At 41.0% G+C, this 23542-nt stretch overlaps 1 protein-coding gene across 4 annotated transcripts in view; it reads left to right on the top strand.

Annotated features, from left to right (window-relative positions):
* The window catches only part of TMTC4 (transmembrane O-mannosyltransferase targeting cadherins 4), a gene marked incomplete at its 5' end in the record, with an annotated part of 63040 nt that overhangs the window by 32620 nt on the left and 6878 nt on the right, over window positions 1–23542 (top strand). For 3 of the 4 annotated variants that reach the window (XM_084627561.1, XM_084627560.1, XM_084627562.1), the window contains 8 exons: window positions 2674–2845; window positions 2936–3067; window positions 16129–16208; window positions 16410–16517; window positions 16622–16763; window positions 17554–17668; window positions 18787–18899; window positions 23363–23432. In XM_084627561.1, coding sequence (XP_084483687.1) covers window positions 2674–2845; window positions 2936–3067; window positions 16129–16208; window positions 16410–16517; window positions 16622–16763; window positions 17554–17668; window positions 18787–18899; window positions 23363–23432 — 932 coding nt within the window. Of the gene's footprint in view, window positions 1–2673; window positions 2846–2935; window positions 3068–16128; window positions 16209–16409; window positions 16518–16621; window positions 16764–17553; window positions 17669–18786; window positions 19860–23362; window positions 23433–23542 lie in introns of those variants that run through there. The other variant, XM_084627563.1, reaches the window with a different exon arrangement.

Here is a 23542-nt window from a genome sequence, read left to right as displayed (position 1 = left end):
TTTTGAGATCCTTAGCACTGTAGGTGGTAAAAAGTAATTTGTGGTGAGAGCAGAGTGTAATTGATGTATGTTGTGCCCCTCTTTTTACAATTCTTTTTTTCCTTCTTTTGTAATAAAGGGCCTTTTTTGAAAAGATGTAGTGATTCTGGCCATTGATTAAAAATAAAATGCTATCCCAGAGTGATTACTCTTTTATCAATGAAGGGTTATTGAGAAAATAATTGGGTGGTGGTGGGGAAATTGTACTTTATACAAAAGAAAACCAAAAGCTTCTGTAAATAGAAGCCTTTAATATGATAAAAGAATTTAACATCTCTCATGCTATGTTTAGGTTGCACTTTTTGGATGTCCTCAACTGATAAATTTGCCAGCTCTAAAATTATATAAACAGTTTAATCCCAGTGCCATCCATCCATTGTTCAAATTTTTATCATCTTCTGCAGTGCCAATTTTTCCCTCTAAAATGTTAATCTATTATATACTTCCCTTTCCCCTATACTGTTACCAGTTTGTACAGCCTAAGTCAATACTCTCACTGCTTCTGTGTCTGTATTAATGAGAGGCACACACACCAGAGTATGGTTAAATGTAGAAGCTGCAATTTTAATAAACTATTAACCAACAAGGAACCCCTTCCCAAACTACCTGGCAAGGCTGTTCCAGTGTGGAATTTAACTGGGTTCCAGTGGCTCCAGCTTCTACAAATCTCACAATGGATATAGGGGCAGTGCCCCCTTTACGCTCCCAGGCCTGCTCGGGGATCCTGGCAAGAAGTCAGAGTCCTAGCCCATTCCCCTCATCCACACTGGAGGTAGGAGAGATGAAGGGATCCAGACTGCACAAGGTATGGACCCCTTCACCATGCAAAGTTGTGCTTGAGGCCCATGCCCAAGAAGCACATTGAGTTAAGAACTTCATATAGGACTGTTTCTTAACTCCCTCCTTCCTCCCTACCCACTGGAACCAGCCAAAGTGGCAACATATGTAATATAAATCGCTAAATCAAACTGCTTGGATGTTTGATGGAAGGTGGAAAAAACCCCACGCAGTCTTTTGCCATGTAAGGGGAAAAAATTCCTTCCAGACCCCAAATAAAATTTGGCCATCAGCATAGCCCCTTAGGGATCTAGTATACTAAGAGGGGGTAAGGGTGGGGTTGGAACAAAGCCAAAATGGCTACAGGCCAGCAGTGGGCAGAAACAACACTTCCTCTTCACCCTGCCTCTGCAGTTGGGAGCCAGTCAGTGGGTCTGCCCTGATCCAGTCATCCAATGGCAGCCGGAGTGTGTGGGTCAGACTCAGACCCTGTTAGAGCCAAGCCACTCCCTCCCCCTCCTGGAAGGGAAGAGGAGGGAAGACCAGTGGAAGCCCAAATTTCTGCCTTCATTCTCCACCCAAGGGAGGGGCAGCAACACAGAGAGTCAATAGGCCAGCATTTATGATCACCTCTAAACTAACAAAATAATTTTGAAAGAACGGTGAAGGCCTAGCACACGGGGGGAACGGACCCAATTTCGGTTTCAAGTTCCCAAAAGTTTATTATAAATAAAAATTAGTGTAAAAATATGTTAATGTAATGTATAGATACCTTGATGGTGGCTCTCCTTTATGATGAACAGGCCAGCTTTCTGACATGAACGCTTGGCTTCTTTGATTGGTCTTCTACTGAGAAAACTGGTTATTTCAAGCTCAGTTTCTTCTTTAAAAGTTTATGATGCATCTTTAGGTGGCTTTTTAAATAAACACTCAAAAATTTTACCTTAATTGGTCATTTGTTAGTTTAAAAAATTTGTATATAGGTGTAATCAATTTTATTGCCTGTATATTTGGATCAGGAAGAACAAAATTAACGATTTCCAGTTTATTAGGGTCATTTTGTGTCCTGGAATTCAGGTCTTGACTTCAGTTTAATTTTGTGGGAAGTGTGTCTGAATTTTCAAAGAAGCCCACGGGAGTTAGGCACCCAGATGCCATTTAAATTCAGTGGGAGGTAGACATGAATAGATTAAGTCAGGGGCAGGCAAACTTTTTAGCCTGAGGGCTGCATTGGGTTTGGAAATTGTATGGAGGGCCGGTTAGGGAGGGGAGTGTGGCCCGGCCTCTTCCCCCACCCCCCTTCTTGCCCCTTGATGCCCTGCCCCTGGAACCCCGACCATCCCTGGACCCTGCCCCATCCTATCCCCCTGTTCCCTGCCCTCTGACTACCCTGACCCCTTTCCACACCACCACCCCAAACTCCCCTGCCTCTATCCAACCTCCCTGCCCCCTTACCGCACTGCCTGGAGCACCGGTGGCTGGCAGCGCTACAACCGTGCTGCCCGGCTGCAGCCAGCCATGTCACTGCACAGCACAGAGCACCAGGTCAGGCCGGGCTCTGCAGCTGCGCTGCCCCAGGAGCTTGCAGCCTCATGGCCCAGAGCATTGCACTGGTGGCGGTGCAGTGAGCCGAGGCTGCGGAGGAGGGGGAACAGCAGGGGAGGGGCCAGGGGTTAGCTTCCTGGGCCAGGAGCACAGGGGCCAGGCACGAGGGTCCCGTGGGCCGTAGTTTGCTCACCTCTGGGTTAAGTCCACATAATGGCTCCCAATGATTATTACACAGTTTTCATATAGTAACAGAAGCACTTTTTCATCTAAGTTTTGTTGCTAGATTGTGAGTCTGTTTCTTATTTCCAGAATTCTTACACTGGGACTGGGATTTCTTATTATCCCTTTTCTGCCTGCAAGTAACCTGTTCTTCCGAGTAGGATTTGTTGTTGCAGAGAGAGTCATCTATCTCCCCAGTATTGGCTATTGTATGCTACTTACGTATGGCTTTAGTCTCTTGAGCAAACAAGCGAAGAAAAAGGTACTAACTAACAGTCAATAAAACTGATGACCAAGACTAGTGGAGGAGCTTTAATACGAAGATGATTAACCTGTATATCCTTTCTTCCAGAAAACGCTGGCTGCTGCTGTACTAGGAATCTTGTTGATCGACGTGCTGCACTGTGTTATCCGCAGTAACCAGTGGAGGTCTGAAGAACAGCTTTTTAGGAGTGCTCTGTCAGTGTGCCCTCTTAATGCTAAAGTAAGTTGGTCACACTCGCTTTTTATTTAGTTTTTTAATATTCCATATGGTAAATACGTTGCAGTATAGCATCTCATGTACAATGCTAGCCCGGTGAAAACACAGCCTAAAATAGACGTCTACCTTATAATGAATGACAGCATCGTCGGCTTCTCAGCCAGTGCAAGTTACAGTGCTTTAATTCAAAACTGAAAAAGATGAAAATAAACTGGATGTCAGTGAAGACATCCAGTCAAATACAAAAAGACCAAATAATTAAATACATAACTAGTACCAGCTGTTGAAATAGTTGCATACAAAAGTGACTCTTTTCTGCAACAATCTCATGATCTGTGTAAAAAGAAAAATTGACCATAAAAGTGTATTCAACTGATTTGCTGTCTGTGTTTTTAGAATCCTACTTTTGTCTACTTCAGTGGCATTAGTACACTTCTGCTTTTTCTCATGTTAGCTGTGCTGCCTCTACAGAGCGATGGGAGAATGAACTGAATCACTCATCTCAACAGAACTGTGGAGTCTGTGGGTGAGATCCTCACTCCTGCTCCTTGACATCTGTTAAAATGGCCACAACGATGAAAAGGGGCACAAAAAGCTTCCATTATGGACAGGGGATGATTTCCCCTTGTGGCAGGCACTGCAGAAAACAGCCAAAGGCTGCCTTCAGAGAATCCCCTTGCAAGGCCTGACTTAGGGGGAACGCTAGGGGTGAAGCTGGAGGGGACGTGTCAGTGCTGGGCATTGGAGCCCTATAGGGCAGCCCTGAGAGGCTGCCATAACTTAAACAGGTTCCCATGGCTATCTAGGTTTTGTTCAAGGTCTCTTTAGCTCCTGGAGCAGCCCAGTACCAGGAGGGTTCAAAGGTCCCTAAAAGCCACTGTAATTCCCCCACATCCTTGGGCTGCAAGTTCTGTGCTGCCACTCTAAGAGGCGCAGGGCAGAATATCACCTTTTAATACTAGCGTTGATGCAGAAGCCAGAAAGAATAAAGCTTCAATTTTGACCCCAGTTGAGTTTTAGGGCAGGCAGCGAGGAGGGAGTATTTGCCATCTCTTTATTCGTAAACTATTATGTTTTTGCCATTTATTTTTGAAGTATAACTGCAGTTTAAATTTTATCCACCTTTTGCAAGTCCTAGTGGAGATTTCCATTGAGCAACATCCGTGTAGAAAAATACCTTACTAGCTTACAGAATTTCAGAGCTCTGTAGTCTAGAGCACTGCCTCAGAAAATGTGGATCAGGACCCCGAGGTCTTGTGGCTTTTAAATGAAATATTTGAATTTCCTTATTTAAAAAATATAATATAAATATTCAACTTGGAGAAGTGAAAAATATACAAATTAATTAGAGCTATAAAGGGGTCACCTTTAAAAAGGATCTTTTGCCAACATTTACAACAAGGTGGGGTTACCTCACCTACCACTATTTCCTAATCTCAGTAAATGAAAAAAAACATGTATCTGAGGTTCTTTTGTGTGGTAACTTTAGGCAAACATCTGCTTTGTAATGATGACTTCCAGATATCTCATTCTGGAGAATTAGTACATGCTGCAAAGTATAAATAAAACATGTTCAGTCTATCTCTTTGTGCCTGTTTGCACCCTGCTCAAAATGTTCTACCATAATGGGTTTGTGAGAGAGAATGTGTGGTTAGTAAAAAGAACGAGGAGTACTTGTGGCAACTTAGAGACTAACAAATTTATTTGGGCATAAGCTTTCGTGGGCTAAAACCCACTTCATTGGATGCATGCAGTGGAAAATACAGTGGGAAGATATATATACACAGAGTTCCTATTGTATTTTCCACTGCATGCATCCGATGAAGTGGGTTTTAGCCCACGAAAGCTTATGCCCAAATAAATTTGTTAGTCTCTAAAATGCCACAAGTACTCCTCGTTCCTTTTGCTGATACAAACTAACACGGCTGCTACTCTGAAACCTGTGTGGTTAGTGTTGATTAGTGGGGAGAGTGGTCCCCAGTCTAGAAGTCATCTTAAAATAAGGAGATGACTCTGCAGTCTTCATAGTTACAATTCCCAGATCTGTAGCTCCCTCCTTCACCACTGGAATCGTATTGGCTTTTTAGGGGTTGTTTTCATAGTAACGGATTGCCAATCACAGCATATTTTGGAAAACTACTAAAGAATGTAAAAAAAACACTCGGGTATCATTATTCCATGATTGAAGAATTTTCACCCATTACCACAGAACTGTGCTCCACAAGCTGAACTTTTTTTCTGTCTGTCTTTCAAATTGTTTCCTATCCTCATAATTACAAAAGTAAATACGAAAATGGGAACCAGTCATAACTGATGCTATGCTGTCTTCCTGAGACTGCAGACACCCTAGCTATGAGCACTGTAACCTGACCCATTCAGCTCCGTGAAGTGTTAACACTGAAAGCTTAAGATGGCATTTAAATATCTAAATTAACTAGTTCGCTGCTTTTACTTTATTATTTTAGTAGAAACATGTAGCTAATGTGTAACCCACAATCCAAATTGCCTTCCATACCGATCTAGGTTCTAAAAGCCCCAGATGATTCTCAGTGAGCTACTGAAACCTCCAACTTCCATCTTGACTGCTCCTACAATGCAGCTGTAGATTTTCAAAACCAAAATCTGTGGCATACTGAAAACCATAAGTGTGTGGACAGCGTAACATAAGTTTAATATCAAAATAAATAGCAAAGACACTGATGTTACTATTCATTTTCATGTTTAACTCACTTGAAAAAAAAATTAAATGGAGCTGCCATAGTTTTTATCCAATCTATTACACCAGACTGATGTAGAACTGAAGTCTTTACACAGAATTTTAGTTCCAGCTTGCTGTCAAGTATGCTAGACCTTGTAAACACCCATTTACAACAGGGAACGTCTGGTGCCAAGAAACATAACAAGAATTCAAATTGTCCTGCAGAGTACTGAATCTCCTCTCTGGGACAATGGATTTAGCTGGCTCAGGAAGGTGAACTTTAACTGTCCCAGCACGAGCTTTGATACAATTGGCCCTGTGTAAACAAATAAAAGCCTATAAGCAAGGCACAAATATTCTGATATTTTAAAAAAGGGGTCACAACAGGGAAAAGTCTGGGAATTCTGTGTCAAGAGACATTTTAGACATAGGAGAAATGATTTAGAGAGAAGGGAATGCACTATAGTTTTTGGTAAAAGGTTGCTAGAAAGCACATTCAAAACTTTTGACTTTAACCTATTTGACTTTAACTTATTTGTTTATGCACGCAATTATTTGAAATATGTTGTCAGATTGAAAAAGGGTCATTTTAACCACACGTGACTATTTCGATGAACAGAATATTCATTAGTCTGAACCAAAAAAACCCTCTATATTTTAAACAGTGTAGATTTGTTGAATTCAATAGACTTACTCCTCATTTACACTAGTATTAGTCAGAATCAGGTCCAATATGAGTTGTTGGAAAACACTTATTTCTGTCTACTTTTATGAATATGCATGAAAATAGCATATTCATAGTTAGCATTGCTCTGTGATTACAAATGGGTGTTGAACAATGCAGTCTTTCAGGAAATCTCTCTCTCACCTGGGGCTCCCCAGAACTAGATCTCGTTGCAGCACCATCCATTATGAAGAGCTGGTACTTGTGCTTGATGGGAGGGCACAGTCGGAACTTGCTGAGATATGCCCTCCTCATCCCTTGATCTTGCCTCCTGCCATACACTTATCCCCCAATGACCTGGCTCCTCAAGGTCCAGAACAGAAACGACAGAGGTTGGTGATCATTCTTACAGCACCATCGTGGCCCAGGCAGTTATTGTTCCATGATCTGCTCCACCTGTCTCTGTGACCACCTCTTCATCTCCTTCTGACAGCAGACCTCCTGACCCATCCCAAACTTTAAATGCTTCACCTCAGGGCTTGAAGACTCCTTGATGGATCTTAGGCGTAGAACAGGAGTGTTCTCCCAAGATTCAGACAGTACTGCTGAATAGTAGAAAACCCATCACAAGGAAAAATTACCTGCAAAAGTGGAAGCATTTCCAAGCCTGGTGTGCCCAATGGTCCACATCTCCTCTGGAGTCTCTCCTTAGAATCTTTATTACTTGCTAAATTTAAAAAGCCATGGGTTTGTCAATGAACTCTGTTAAGGTTCACCTAACTGCCATTACAGATTTTCACCCCCCCAATCAAAGGGTTTTCAGTTTTCGCTCATTCTACCATGATGAGATTCCTTAAGTGTTTGTTTAACCTTTTTACTTACGTAAGGGAAGCTACTCTGCCTTGGGATCTTAATTCAGTCCTTAGTGCCTTAAGGAAAAAAAAAATTTTAAACCTTGGCGAGTTTTTTGTTTCTTGTAGCCCTCTGCTGGAAGGGTAGGAGAGCTAGGAGCACTTCTGGCTGAGACCATATATGGTGTTCTATTAAGGTGACTCTGTCTCCACCCTCATTTGCTACCTAAAGCTCTTCTGACTTTCACATCAGTTGCCAGTGTTTTTTTACCCAAGTGTCACACCTCCAGAGAATAAGGCTGTCTTCATGTTCTGGATGAAAGTAGGGCTCTTGCTTCTACCTTCATAGGCCTAGGCCCTTCAGGGATTCTCACAGATTTTCTTTTGCAGAAAGATGCTAAGGACATCTGATTTCCACACAAAGGTTATTGAAATGTGTTTTGGGATGCATTCTGGCATGCTATGTAGCTTTGGTGATACATTCCCCACCTAGGGCTAACTGCCCATTCCACTAGGGATCAATCCATCTCTGTAGCCATACTAGAGAACATACCTATCTTGGACACTTGCAGGCTGTCACCTGGACAGTAGTGCACAAATTTTCCCAGCACTATGCTATCATGTATGCTTCTACTGACATGGCTTTTGGCAATACTGTCTTAAATCTGCTCTACACTTGCCTCCTCAGCACCATACTCTGTATTGAGGCACTGCTCCGACATCTGCTCACACGGAGCATCCATAGGGGCAATAACTTGAAGGAGAGATTACTTACTTGTACAGAAAGTGGAGTTCTTTGAGATGTTTTGCCCCAGTGTGTGCTCCACTACCTGCCGTCCTTCCCTTCTGCTCTGGAGTCCTTGGCTCTGGACTTCATGGTTGAGAGGGACCCAGAGTGGCCCCCCTCCCTGTATGCTCTCATTCTGGAGTATAAGAATATGTAGGGTGCAGACACTGCTGCCAAAACCTCTGATCAAAAGCACATAGGTGCGGTGCACACATCCTCACATGGAGCACCCGTAGAGACAAAACGTTTTGAAGAACTCCAGTTACTGTATGAGTAAGTAACGTCTCCTTATTGCTGTTCACTTTATCAGGATATTAAACCACCTCTTCCCCTCCTGAGCATTTGAGTCTGGGCTGCAGATTATCCTCTTTATAGATTTTAAAAATAACTCTCTTGGAAATGCTCAAATTGCAGACAATTTTAAGTTATGAATGTCTTGTTACTTTAGAAAACCACAAGCTGTTTCCTTCCTTTTAAGCAAAACTATAGCAATCTACGCAACACTGGTACCATGAACAATACTTATTTCTGAATAGTTTTCTCTAATAAGTACTCTAAATAAAACATGTAGTTCTGCAAGAACACAGCCATTAAAGAGGTAGAAAATATTTATCCCTTTTTGCCTTTCAGAGGATAAATATGTCTGGCCGCAAGAATCATTTAAAACTAGTCCCGGAATTTTAACAGTTTACAGACTGCAAATTCTTTTCCTGTTGCTGGATTGTCTTTAGAAAACTCTAATTATTAAAAAATAAGAATTTTAATGAATTTATTTTTAACTCTTTCAAAATAACGAACAAGGAAGGTTTTTTGTTGTTCGCAAATAGACAGTGGCTTCATAAAGTCCTCTAATGGAGTAGTTTAGATGGCAATTAAGGGGCAGCTGGCTTATGTGTGTATTCAGCATCCAAAACTGGTTCGCCTTGGCTCTCAATGCATGCCTGTGTCTTTCGTCTGTTTTCAAGTGGTTGCTGACAGAAACGCTCTCAGGATAGTTTCTGGTATTCTGCCTCTCCCTTTGTCCATGCACCTACTGGGTGGTGGTTGTGCTAAGTCTGTACCTCCCGGGGTTCTGCCTCCACTTCATACTGTCTCAGCCTCTTCTCCAGTGAGATTGAATCATACACCTAGGCTATTCATCACACTGATCTCTAGAATTTCACCTCATAACATCTGATGTCACCCCAGTTTCTCCATAAACAGCTAGCATATAGGTTGCAGCTCTTCTGCTTTTTCAATGCAGATACCAGTTTCATTTAAGAGTTCGTAGTAATCTGGAGGTTGTTTGGAACCCCTCTCTGAAAAAGTGGTGGTCCTGCATGCTCAGCATTTCCTGCTGCCTTTTTCTCATATGTTCTCCAAATGTGTACATTGTTTGCCTATTCTATTTCTTTTGTTTGCCTTCTGTTGAGACAGCCTGCTCTGGAGCTGAAACTCTGAAGTTAATTGAAGCTCTAAGCTATGGAACTAGTTGCCCAAAGGCTGACTCCCAGATCCCTTCTGCTACACTCTGTTGTCTCTCTCTGGCCATGCTCAAAGCCTGCCTCATTTTGTTTACATGATCAGCAACTGTTTACCTCAGCCATCCAGTTCCTTCGCCACTTCTTTAGCACTGTCTAGCATGGTTTTGTATTTTGACACATTCCTTTCTACTTCTACTGCTCTGAAAGAGATGGTAGTTTATATCTCATTTTCTTTTTAAAAAAAATTAAAATAAAGGAAGAACCAATTTATTACTTTAATCCAAGTCAGACTTTCTCACTACTTAAATAAAAATACATTTTAGCAGTGTTTCTTTCTAATTTGTTTTGCTGATTCACCATTTGTTTAACTTCTTATATAAGTAAGAATAAGTTGTTAAGATGGTTGGAATCTATACTAGCTTCCTTAAGATTAATTTATTTGAAACTTTCTTCTTGTTTTTCAAAACAGTGAACTATTTCTAAGCAGTTCCAAAGCCTCCATCACCATGTGGTCTGAGTTGCAGCACTGTACGTTGCTATACAGTGTTTCCAACCTTAGCAGTTTTGTTGTACGAAAAACTTCAAAGTAAAGTCCCAGTGCCTGGAATCAGGTGATTATATGAGAATCTCAGCTTTCATTTTTAAAAAGCCACTAACTGCCTAATCCTCATGGATGCAGAGGAAAAACTTGAACATGTGAACCGTAGCAGTCCAAAAAGCAAATAAAAGAATTCACCATTGATTATTTCTTTAAATCTCATGTTTTCAAGCCAAATCTCATGATTTTTGAACACTTGGGTTGGCAGTAGTGCATAATGTCTGTCTTGCAACCAGGGTCAGACCCTGTTTTATGCATTATTAAAGCATTTCCAAAATATAAAATTAATAATTTTTAATGTTAAACATCACGAGCAGGTTAGGCCCTGTCAGAAGTTGTATCAGATTCTTCTTGTGTCAGAATTAAACTATTGCTTGGATAATTTTAAGCATCTCCTCTTCATTCATTGCATATACAAGAAAAGAGAGTAACTGAATGGAGTAACACCAAAAACATTCTGTATTCTAGAAGTTGATAAGAGGTTTAGCTTGCTATGCTTTAAAGCAGTACTGTAGAGTTCAAATGCCATAGTGATGTGTGTTGTATAGAACCTAACAGAATTGAATAGAATGTGTCACACCTATACTATAAATGTTCTAAAGCACAAAATAAGTATGTTAAAGCAGTCCATGATATGCTTGCTCTGTCAGATAACGATATCCTCTCTCCTCAGATATCTCAGATGATCTAAGGAGGATATTGCTTGATATATATTGCCATCTGATATATAATCTCTCAGAATGGACTATCAGTCCCCTTGTTGGACTTTGGGCACATTCCAAAAGTAAAATGAAAAACAAACCAAATTAGATATGCAGGTTGTCGTCACTTGCAGAATCACTCCACTTCTTCAAAACACTATGCAAATGTTGTTATAGCAGTCTTGATACATATGTAATGGAGAACGAAGCTATAATAACACTGAATATGTACAGTGGAGAACTAATTTTCTGTACCTTACTAAAAGGGCTGGCACTGTTTCTCTTCAGTCAGCAAAAGATTTATAACTAACTGTTTAAAGATTTATTGAGCTGATCTAGAGCACATCCCTTTTATTGACTTTTTGGTGTTCTTGTCTCTGCTGTGCAGAATAGTTACAAATGTGGCCATGGAGTTTGACACAATTGATGTTTAGATGTCTAACTTTCTCATATGTGGACATAGTCATGTTGTTAAACCTCTAGAAGACATTAATTGCAGGTGGAAAAAGGGAACCTGGGATAAGGCCAAGATTTAAACTGGGTCATTTTGTCTTGTATATTATTTAGAAAATGTTTGATGAAAGGAGTTGTGCTGAAATTTTGAGCAGAAGCATCTGTATTCTTACTGCTGAAACTTCACCACTTAGGGCTAGTCTACGTTATTGCACTACGTTGGTGCAGCTCTGCCGCTATAGCGTATCTGGTGAAGACGTGCTATGCTGACAGGAGCGCAATATAGACACCACTTTAAGTTGATGTAACTTACGTTGCTCGGTGGGGGGCGGCTTTTTCACACCCCTGAGCAACATAAATTGTATGGACTTACGCGGTAGTGTAGGCAAGCCCTGAGAGTCATATTAATAGATTCTGCCACCAGAAGGGCATTGTGATCATCTAATCTGACTTCCTGTATAATCCAGGCCATAGAATTTCCCTCAAATAATTCCTTTTGAAATAGAGCATAGCTTATTAGGAAAACATCCAGTCTGGAGTTAAAAATTTCCAGCGATGGAGAATCCACAACAACCCATGATAAACTGTTCCAATGGTTAATTAGCCTCATTCTTAAATTTATGATTTATTTCCAATTTAAATTTGTCTAGCTTCAACTTCTAGCCATAGGCTTTTGTTATACCTTTGTCTGTTAGAATGAAGAGCCCATTGTCAATTTTTTTTGTTCCCCAGGTAGGTACTTGTAGACTGTGATCAACACTTCTTAACCGTCTTTGTTAAGCTAAATAGACTCAAAGAGCTCAATCTCTGTAAGGCAGGTTTTCTAATCCTGTAATCATTCTGATTGCTCTTCTCTGAAAGCTCTTCAATTTATCAACATCCTTCTTGAATTCTGGACACAGTATTCCGGCAGCAGTTGCCCCAGTGCCAAATATAGAAGTAACATAACCTCTCTAATCCAACTGGAGATTCCAATTTATGCATTTTGGACACAGCATGACACTGGGAATTCATCTTTGTGACCCTAAAATTTTGTACTCTGACTTCAATTGTCTCCTTTATATTCATATTTGTTTACAGGGTCTTTGAAAACAACCTCACAGAAGGGGAAAGCATCACAGACTTTATGAAACTACAGTAAAGAACAAAATTGTCAGACACACAAATGAACATAATTTGTTGAGGAAGAGTCAACATGGTTTTGGTAAAGGGAAAACATGCCTCACCAATATAGTACAATTCTTTGAGGGGGTCAACAAGCATGTAGACAAAGGGGATCCAGAGGATATAATGTACTTAGATTTTCAGAAAGCCTTTGACAAGGTCCCTCACCAAAGGCTCTTAAGCAAAGTAAGCAGTAACGGGATAAGAGGGAATCCATGGATTGGCAACTGGTAAAAAGATAGGAAACAAAGGGTAGGAATAAATGGTCAGTTTTCAGAATGGAGTGAGATAAATAGTGGTGTCCCCCAGGGGTCTGTACTGGGACCAGTCCTATTCAACATATTCATAAATGATTTGGAAAAAGGGGTATATAGTGAGGTGACAAAATTTGGCAAAACTACTCAAGATAGTTAAGTCCCAGGCAGACTGCGAAGAGCTACAAAAGGATCTCAAAACTGGGTGACTGGGCAGCAAAATGGCAGATGAAATTCAGTGTTGATAAATGCAAAGTAATGCACACTGGAAAACATAATCCCAACTATATGTATAAAATGATGGGGTCTAAATTAGCTGTTACCACTCAAGAAAGAGATGTTGGAATCATTGTGGATAGTTCTCTGAAAACAGCCACTCAATGTGCAGCAGCAGTCAGAAATGTGAACAGAATGTTGGGAATCATTAAGAAAGGAATACATAATAAGATATAATATTTTCTATTGCCTTTATAGAAATCCATGGTACGCCCACATCTTGAATACTGCATGCACGTGTGGTTGCCCCATCTCAAAAAAGATATATTGGAATTGGAAAAGGTTCAGAAAAGGGCACCAAAAATGATTAGAGGTATGAACGGCTGCCATATTAGGAGAGATTAATAAGACTGGGACTTTTCAGCTTCGAAAAAAGATGACTAATGGGGGAGATGATAGCGGTCTATAAAATCATGACTGGTGAAGAGAAAGTAAATAAGGAAGTGTTATTTACTCATAACACAAGAACTAGGGGTCACCAAATGAAATTAATAGGCAGCAGGTTTAGAACAAACACATTTTTCACACAATGCACAGTGAACCTGTGGAACTCTTTGCCGGAGGATGTTGTGAAGGCCAAGACTATAACAGGGTTCAAAAAAGAACTAGATAAATTCATGGAGGATAGGTCCATCAATGGCTATTAGCCAGGATGAGCAGGGATGGTGTCCCTAGCCTCTGTTTTCCAGAAACTGGGAATGGGCAATAGGGGATGGATCACTTGATGATTATCTGTTCTGTTCATTCCCTCTGGAGCACCTGGCATTGGCCACTGTTCGAAGACAGGATACTGGGCTAGGTGGACCTTTGGTCTGACCCAGTATGGCTGTTTTTATGTTTATTTAGAATATAAATAAAGTGTCCCCTTTTAATATCAGATTTGATCATTGATTTTCTTTCACGACTGAAAGGAAAGATGGTTGTACTCCTGAGCAGACATTACTTTGTTGGAGAAGGAATAAAATGTAGTATACCATATAACCCGTGTTCCAACTGAAGGATGTGTGAGGTTTTTTGTTTTTTTTAAAATGTCATATTGCCACTTTTACTGCCCTTTGCTGAAAAAACAGAGGAATCAGTTGGACAAAAACATTGCTTTTGGGTAGGGGAATAACATTGTTTCTCTCTCAAGCACTGTGTTTCAAGCACTGTGTATCATAGAATCATAGAATATCAAGGTAGGAAGGGACCTCAGGAGGTCATCTAGTCTAACCCCCTGCTCAAAACAGGACCAATCCCCAACTAAATCACCCCAGCCAGGGCTTTGTCAAGCCTGACCTTAAATATCTAAGGAAGGAGATTCCACCATCTCCCTAGGTAACGCATTCCACTGCTTCACCACCCTCCTAGTGAAAAAGTTTTTCCTAATATCCAACCTAAACCTCCCCCACTGCAACTTGAGACCACTACTCCTCGTTCTGTCATCAGCTACCACTGAGAACAGTCTAGATCCATCCTCTTTGGAACCCCCTTTCAGCTAGTTGAAAGCCGCTATCAAATCCCCCCTCATTCTTCTCTTTCGCAGACTAAACAATCCCAGTTCCCTCAGCCTCTCCTCATAACTCATGTGTTCCAGTCCCCTAATCATTTTTGTTGCTCTCTGCTGGACGTTTTCCAATTTTTCCACATCCTTCTTGTAGTGTGGGGCCCAAAACTGGACACAGTACTCCAGATGGGAATGATCACGTCCCCCGATCTGCTGTCAATTCTCCTACTTATACATCCCAAAATGCCACTGGCATTCTTGGCAACAAGGGCACACTGTTGACTCATATCCAGCTTCTCGTCCACTGTAACCCCTAGGTCCTTTTCTGCAGAACTGCTGCCTAGCCATTCGGTCCCTAGTCTGTAGCGGTGCATGGGATTCTTCAGTATCAATCTACTGTACAACAGTATTCAGTTATATTGCCTGCTTGATACTTGTTTGTACTGATTTCCTAATCCCACTGGTATATTATGCAAAGATAACTATACAGGGTCAGATCTTTGGCTAGTATAAATTGGGGTAGCTCCATTAGCTTCAATGGTGCCGTGCTGGCTTATATCAGCTGTGCAGTAGACCCTCAGTATCTCTAAAATACTACAGTGCATTTTTAGATTACACCTTTCCAATCACCCAGCTCTTAGAGAGCACTGTGCTGTTACACAGCTGTAAGGAATTTTTCTCTTGGAGCTATTAATATAAGATAATTACCTGTTAAGACTGGTAAAGGAGTGTGTGGGCATAATATAATAGGTCATTTCCAGTTAACATCTTGCTTTTAGTACTGATTTGACAATGAAATGCTACATCAGCTCATAAATGTTTAAACAGGAAACAAAAGTGCTCTTCTGGAGCATGCATGCATATTCCCATTGAAGGCAGTTGTTTCTGAAGGCAGAATTTAAAATATTATAGTCTGTCGAATTATTAAAGGTTAGATTTTTTTTTTTTCTGGCCGTCACCCAGGTGCACAGTGGGTAGGGGACAGTATCAGGAGCTCCCCTTGAGCACCAAACCAAGCAGAATTGCAACTCTGGGGCTCAGTGGCAGGAAGGTATTACTCTGTTCTTACTCCCCTTGGAAGACACAAGGGTGGCCAGAAAGCTGGTCTATGGGTCTCTTGTGCAATGGCCAGCAAGCTGACTGGCTGGCAACATGGAAGAAGTAAGCTGTACTTCATCAATGTCTGTGTGTGCCTGGGAGCCTGTTGGTGCTCTTGCTGCCCTTTGAAATGGGCTATGCCTACATGGTGCAATCTAGCTGTTAATCAGGCTGGAAAATAGCTTCCCATTAATGTACCTCTTATTTCCCCCATCCTAAAAGGGATAATCTCACAAAGTGATGTGACTTTATTGCAATATCAGGAAGCAAAGAGACTTGCTAATCGTAGCTGGTATAAGTATCCCTACTTGTCCATTTCTTCGTCAGACTTTTTTGTGCCCTCTTCATGATAGTCCATATCTCAGGAACCAACTGGAACCTTTCCCATCCCTGACTGATAGCATGGGGGAAAGAAGTCTTAAAAGCGTGAAAAAAGAAAAGTAGCCATTGAAAGGTTCAGCACTGAAAGCAATGAATTCTGATTTTGCAGCCAGAAACTGTAGCAACTTGGTCCCACGATATATCTGACTGTCTGGAACATTTGGATAAATTTTTTTATCTGTCTTTTCAGGTGCACTACAATGTTGGCAAAAACTTGGCTGATAAAGGCAACCAAACAGCTGCAATCAAATACTACAGGGAAGCTGTAAGGTATTTTCAATTTATTATTTCACTAAGCTATCCTAACAGTTATTTAATTTCTCAGGCATAGTAAGACTGAGAAAATGTTGACTTTGGGATTTCAGCTGCAAAATGTTGCAGTGTCACATAACTAATCATCCAGCTGAAAGGAAAGGGAATGACTACAGTACCTTGTTTCCCTACGAGTAACACGTTTCTCTTATATTCTAGGTTGAACCCCAAATATGTACACGCCATGAACAACCTTGGAAATATCTTGAAAGAAAGAAATGAGCTCCAGGAAGCAGAGGGGCTGCTCTCCTTAGCTGTACAAATACAGTATGTTAAAAGAATGGCAAGCATTGTTGCATCAACTCACAACAAACAGTACAATGGGATCTTATATTCCATATGCTAAAATGTATTTTAAAATTATTGCCTAGGCCTGATTTTGCTGCTGCATGGATGAATCTAGGAATAGTACAGAATAGTTTAAGAAGGTTTGAAGAGGCAGAGCAAAGCTACTGGACTGCACTTAAACACAGGAAAAAATACCCAGATTGTTACTACAATTTAGGACGGTTGGTAAGTGTTTATTTTTTTTGTTTAATGAAATTGTGGCATATGATTAAAAAGTTATTTAAATTGTGATAAAGCAGAATTTACACTGAAAATCCAGCTATTGCTCAACACTGACAATAACTCAGATTTGCTTGAGTGTAGATTGTGGGTGATCTCATGTTTTATAACACCATCTCTTGTCAATCCCCAAGCTACCTCTCCCTCATCTACAAAAGAGGCATGCTTCCTGAGTTTGTCATTACTTTTTCATATAAAAACATACAAATACAAATATATTGGGGAAAAATCTAGCTTCTATGCTTCACAAAGCTGCCTTTTTCTCCAGGAGATAATTACTAGTCACTTTTCAAAATGTTGGCTTCAATTCTAAAAAAAATTAGTATATTTCAACAACCTGTTGTGTAACCAGAGCTATACCAAAAAGAAAAAAAAGTTCAATGCAGATTGGTCTCAATATTTTATTTAGATTTAAAAAAAAAAAGTGTATGCCCATCCTTTTCCTCTAGGCACATGTATATCTAAAAACCATAAACAAGTCATACCAGAAAAGCAAAAGGAAAATATGAATTTTTCATAAAAAGGGATTATCTCTAAAGATTTAAAAATACCACCGCTCTTCAATGCACCCTTGTCTGCTGAATGGGATAGCATTCTGATACTACATACATGTTTCAGAAAAAAGACCCTGGGGAACAATGAACAAGACACATGAGTATCTCTGTACCATCTTTAGCATGAACTTTATGACAAAAGTAAAGCAGGATGTAATTACTGTGGATTGCCTTACTTTCAGTATGCAGATTTGAATCGCCACATAGATGCATTGAACGCATGGAGGAATGCTACAGTTCTGAAACCAGAGCATAGTTTGGCTTGGAACAACATGATTATATTGCTTGATAATACAGGTACAGTATATTAATGGTTTTGATGGTTACTTACATAACAGCTCTTATAAACCTTGAAGCTAGCAAGAATACCAACCTGGCTCAGAGACTTTTAGGGATGTTTATGAAAAAAAAATGGAGGATGCCTGGACATCTCTCTCCCTTGCTCCCCTCACCCCAAAGAAACCAGGACCTCTCTCTCCTCACTCCCTAGAAAAACAGGGATCTCTTTCCTGCCCCTTCCTGTCTGTGGCCAAGGTGGGGGCCTGCCCCCCGCCACTGTGTCCCCGACTTCTACCCCCAAACAGGGAGAAAAGGAGAATTGGCACTAGGAAAGCTGCCCTCCTATGTCACCTAGGGCCCATAATTACCTTGGTCAATTCCAGGTGTGGACCTCCTTCCCAAGAGGATGATACTCTTTCTTTTCTCCCTCCTCTGTCACATTCCCTCTCCTGCTCCTCCTCTTCCTCTCCCACAGCCTGTGCAGTGAGGGTCTGATAGGAAGCAAATCACTGCAAGTGTCAGTGGAATTTGGGGTCCTGGATTCACCACCCAAGCCACAGGCTGCGTGTTGCGCTCTAACTGCTCTGTATGCTAGTGTGCTCTAGGTAGCTAGTGCGCATTAACATAGTCTGGCAGGCTCCACGTGGGGCAGTTAGAGCGCAACACACAGGCTGTGGCTTGCGTGGTGAATCCAGTCAGGCAATAAAAATTCCCGCAACCAGTTCTTGACTTTTACTAAAAATAGCCTGGTTGGGGAGAAGGCACAACAGCGCTGCCGGGGCTTGCAGCTGTTCCAGCCCCGTTGCTAGTCCTGTGGCAGGGGCTGACTACCACTGCTCCTGCCCCGGGGGGAGAGGGCTGACCCAACCCAACCCCATCCCACCCCAGCTGCTGCTCTGGTGGCCGGGGACTGCTGTTCCGGCGGCCCTGGGAATGGCAGCTGCTCCAGTCCTGCCCCAGAAGTAGTCCCGGAGGTCCCAGAAAGTCACGGAATCCGTGGCCTCTGTGACAGAATCATCGCCTTATTTATAATACAGTATACATATGCTCACAGTGTGGAAGTAGCTAAAATATTAGCTATGTTAAAAGTTATCTTTTCTTTCCCTTCTCTCCTTCGTCACGGTATGGGCTCCCAGGGAATTTAGCACAAGCCGAAGCAGTTGGAAGAGAGGCCCTGGAACTGATACCTAATGATCATTCTCTTATGTTTTCTTTGGCAAACGTACTGGGAAAATCACAGAAATATAAGGTATGTAAAGGGGGAAGTGATCTGAATGTTTGCATTTAAAAATGAAATCTGTGGGAGGAGGGCACTGGACTGTGACTCAGCAGTTCAGGGTTCAGTGTCACACTGCCACAGAACTCCTGTGAGACATTGGGCAAGATACTTAATCTCTCTGTGCCACAGTTTCCCAAATGTAAAATAAAGATAATTCCTTAACACCCATTGTGTCATGAGAATAAATTTGTAAATACTTGGGGGCATCCAATCACTGTGGTGTGTACTTTGAAAGAGAGCCAGATAATGAATTTAAGTCTGTAGATAGGACAGGACCGAAAGAACCAACCAGTCCTTGTACTTGGACATACAGAAAACTTCTGCAAATAAGGGGGTAAACACAATTCATCTGGTAAGTGTTAGACATTTGTTTCTGAAAAGTAATTGACTGCCGCATGTAATGAGAATCAGTCTCTTTATTACATATTCTCATCAGTATTTGCCACGATTCCTACAGCATGAAGGAGAAATAAAACGCACATTAACAGGAGACTACATAATGGAAGGGCAGCAAGGAAAAAATGCAATTAACTTTTCCATTTGGTCTCATTTTCTGTAATGGGTAGTTTAGGAGCAAGCTATCAAAGTCAACTCATGCATCTGTGGAGTGTTTTGTAAATGGATCAGCAGTGGCACACAGCTCTACATATGTGTCACAAAGGGTTTGAGTTATGTTTGCTTGTTAATGAGCCAAAAGTTAGTCTTATTTTGTGGAATCATTTACCAAGAATAAGCCACCTACTGTGAATAACTGTAGTTGTCCTCACTGCCTCTATATTCATCCTCCTCATCTGCAATGTAAGTGACAGGAAGAGATGTATAATCTGGAAGCTTTTTGAATTCCTCATATAAAAAATGTTTGCTCCACTAAGATCCTTTGATTTGTAGCAATAATATAGCACTGAAGTAACATCCTGAATATATCTTGAATGAGAAGCATTTATGACCTCTAGACCTTTCAGGATAGAATATATATATATATATATTTTTTTCACCGATTACAGTGTCAGGTGATATTTATCTCCATTTTCTTGCCCTTTTCCAGGATGATGAAACCGAGCCATGTATCTAAGCTATCAAGTTTGCTGTAGTTGTCACAGGAGAAATGCACTTTCAGAGAGGACTTAAAAGAAAAGAGGGGAGTTGCTTTGATGACCAGCTCAGGAAAGTCATTCTGTTTGGAGTGGGGTAGTATGGAAGAAATTACAGAGATGGTTGTGGGAGAAAATGGGGCTCTGAGATTAGCATTGTTAGTGGAGTGGAGGGAACCAGAAAGTGGTAGTGGGAGAGAATGTGATGAGAAGCTCAGTATGATCAGTGGGGAAGTGTGGAGTTATGTAGGGCCTTAAAAGGCACTAACAGGCAACTTGAACTTGATGTGGTGTAGCAGGGGATAGCAAATGGAGAGATTCAGAGAAGGGACTGATGAGGTTTGTTCAATAGGGAAGGAAAATGATCTTAGCAGCTACGTTCTGTATGGACTGGAGGGGAGGAATGTAGGCATCAGGAAGGCTAGGGATCAGTAGGTTACATGGGAGATGATGAGAGCCTCGACAAGAGTTCTAGCTGTAAGGACAGAGAGAAAGGGATGTATCTCCGAGATCTCTTCTAGGGAAAAGATTCAAGATTAGAATGTGTCAAGTGCCTAGACATGTTGAGTGAAATTTGTGTTGGGGAGAAAGATTAAATGATGATATGGCTTCCAGCACTTAATGGATAGATATTCTCATAAATAATGTGTCTGCATAAGGATTGCTAAGGTGTCAGTTCTGCCCTTGAAGCACACTAAGCATGTTTTTTCAATCCATATTCCTTTTGAAGCAGTCTATTGATTTGGAAATGTCTTGCCAGCTTGAAAGCTAGGTTTTCTTTCAATATGACTGCAGCAATGTTCCCTGTAGTTTCAAATTCACTATGCATTTTTCCAGAACGGATGACTTACAGAAATGTAACTCCTAAGCATACGAAAGATGGAACTTCTTAATTGAGACCTGGTTTTAGCAAATTAGTTTCCCTTCCTTTTTGAAATGAACAAAGCAACTACAGATCTCGGAAGCTCTCTAATGCTTTGAAACTGTGTGTATATTATATGTTTATCCACAGTGTTTTTGTTCTAGAAATACAAGATGTTAGCCCCATCGGCTAATTCAGTGGGTCTCCATATTTGAGGTAAAAACAAACTCGTTTTGTGCTGCAACTCTGGCAGCAGATGGAATATGCAACATGCTTTTTTCAAAGCCTTTGCTACACACAGTGCTGCAAGTATCCTGACAACATTAAATTTAAAGATTTGGCTGTCCAGACCAACTGAAATATTGCCCAGTGTACTGAAATGTTTATTTAATGCAATGGGATATTCTTCAAACTGCCTTTAATCATCTGATGCTCGTCGACTAACTGCTGAGCAAAGCAATGGCAATAAAATTTTTTCAATAAGTATGTGCCAGAAGGCATATGGTAATGGGAGTCAGCTGCAAACGTGTTTTATTAAGTTTTCTGGAGAACACCATGCACAATAACTGTACTCTATAATACTTGGATAGAGGAGGAGTGAGTTCCTGTGTTTGTTGCTCCTACTGTGTGGCTGATGACAATTTATTGAAAGACTGGGTTAACTGGGCAGCAGCTTATCTATGCACTCTGATGGCTGTATCTTCACAATGGAAAAAGTAGAAGTCTACTTTTTAACTAAAATCTTAGAATTTCCAGCATATTGGATAATGCAGCAAAGATTGCAGCAAGATTCCAACATTGTGGGAAGTGTGACTTTATTAATCTTTAACTTTTTTCCTGCTTCTGCTGTTAGGGCAAGTTTGTTTGGAGGATTTTGCTGTGTGTGTATGTGTAATGAACTTGGAGACAGATGGAGATGCCAATCCTGCCACCAAAGGCCTGTTTTCCCCACTTGAGAGAATTCAGATGCATGGTTCAGTAGCTTGTTCCCATGTAAGGACAGAGTAGGCCTTCATGGCTGTGGTTTATAAAACTTTTCTCACAGGACAGCCTGTATTTGGTTTTTGGGCCTAAGATGTCAAGGCCTCATACACCAGACAATCATCTAGGAAGTAGTGGCCTTTCCTGAGGTGCACTGGACTTTAACTGTGCATTAGGGTATGCCTACACAACAGCTGGAAGGTACAATTCCCAGTCTGGGTAGACTTAGACATACATGCTAGCTCTGCTCAAGCTAGCACCAAAAAATAGCAATGTGGCTGAGATAGCCCAGGCAGTGCCTTGGGCGAGCTGCCAAATACATACCCAGGGGGTTGGGCGGGATTATACTCTTGCAGCTTTTCCAAACTAGTGCCCATGCTGCGGCAGCTACGCTGCTATGTTGAATGCTCCAACTTGAGCGGAGCTAGCATGTCTGTCTGTCTGCACTTACCTACACCCGCAGACTCAAGGAACACGAAACGTACCACTTACAGCTGGCCTTTTCTCTCTACGTCTTTTGCCTGGGAACTGAGCTAGAGACTGTCCAAGAATCTAAAATGTACAGCAGCACAGAAACTACCTAAAATTACCCTTCTAATATACCTGAACTTAACTTTTTTTTTAACCATGATGATTTTTAACAAGGATTCTCTGGACACAGAGCAAAGGTCTCTACACTGGCAGCTAGCATGGGGAAGACAAAACTTGAAGTGGTTAAGAAACTGACCAGATTCTTATAATCTTGGCTCTGAACATTTGGTGCCATGAGAGGCCTTTGCTTTTCTAAAAGGTTCCCAGATGTCATCAGTGCTGCGGGCACATCCCACAAGTGGGAATATTCAGAGGACACTTGCAGATGTAGTGATTTTTTTTTCAGTGATTTGTAGTTTTTATATTTTAAAGTAGAGGTACTGTTCCTCAATGTGGATTATATTCAGACCTCAGCTTCAGATGTGTTTACTGTAACTGTGTGTCAATAAAATTAAGAAGTGGTTAATTTTTAGAACAGTAGGAGGAATGACAGGTTTCAGAGTAACAGCCATGTTAGTCTGTAACTTAAAGGCAAAAGCTTTTGCTGAAAACTTAAAAACAGTACAAAATAGAACATTATCTTGGGCCAGTAACAAGCAGGGAAAACTTCTACCTAAAAGGTGAATATTTTGAAACATTAGGAATATTGGGAAATTTGATTAAAACGTACACTGCTTTGCAAACTTAACCATAGTGGGTACTGCTAGTTGCCTGCTATAATAGTAGAAGCCTGTGATATGTTGGTGCTTGTGTAGTTTATATTTAGTGGAGGCTGCAGCCACCAAAGAGCAACAAGTTCAGACAGTGTTCTATATAACATTGTGGGGAGGTAATGTATTGTATAGAAGAAAAAATATGGCTACAACTCTAATACAATTTGTGAAGTCTTTGTGGTGCTTGGGTGCACTTGCATTTTGTGTACTACATGAGTAACCTATACTGTTGACATCTTCTTCCAAATTATTCAGGAATCTGAAGCTTTGTTCCTCAAGGCAATTAAAGCCAATCCAAATGCAGCCAGTTATCATGGTAATTTGGGTAAGAACCTTTCTAACTCCTCAAGAGCAAACTTTTATCAAATGTGCTGTTTGTTCCCTTATGTTCACTGTGTATAAAAAGAAGTTTTGAGACTGTTCCTGCTGGGTGGA

Source organism: Lepidochelys olivacea (genome assembly GCF_965140295.1).
Source record: "Lepidochelys olivacea isolate rLepOli2 genome assembly, chromosome: 1".
Taxonomy (NCBI): domain Eukaryota; kingdom Metazoa; phylum Chordata; order Testudines; family Cheloniidae; genus Lepidochelys; species Lepidochelys olivacea.
This window is presented reverse-complemented; position numbering and strand designations above follow the sequence as displayed.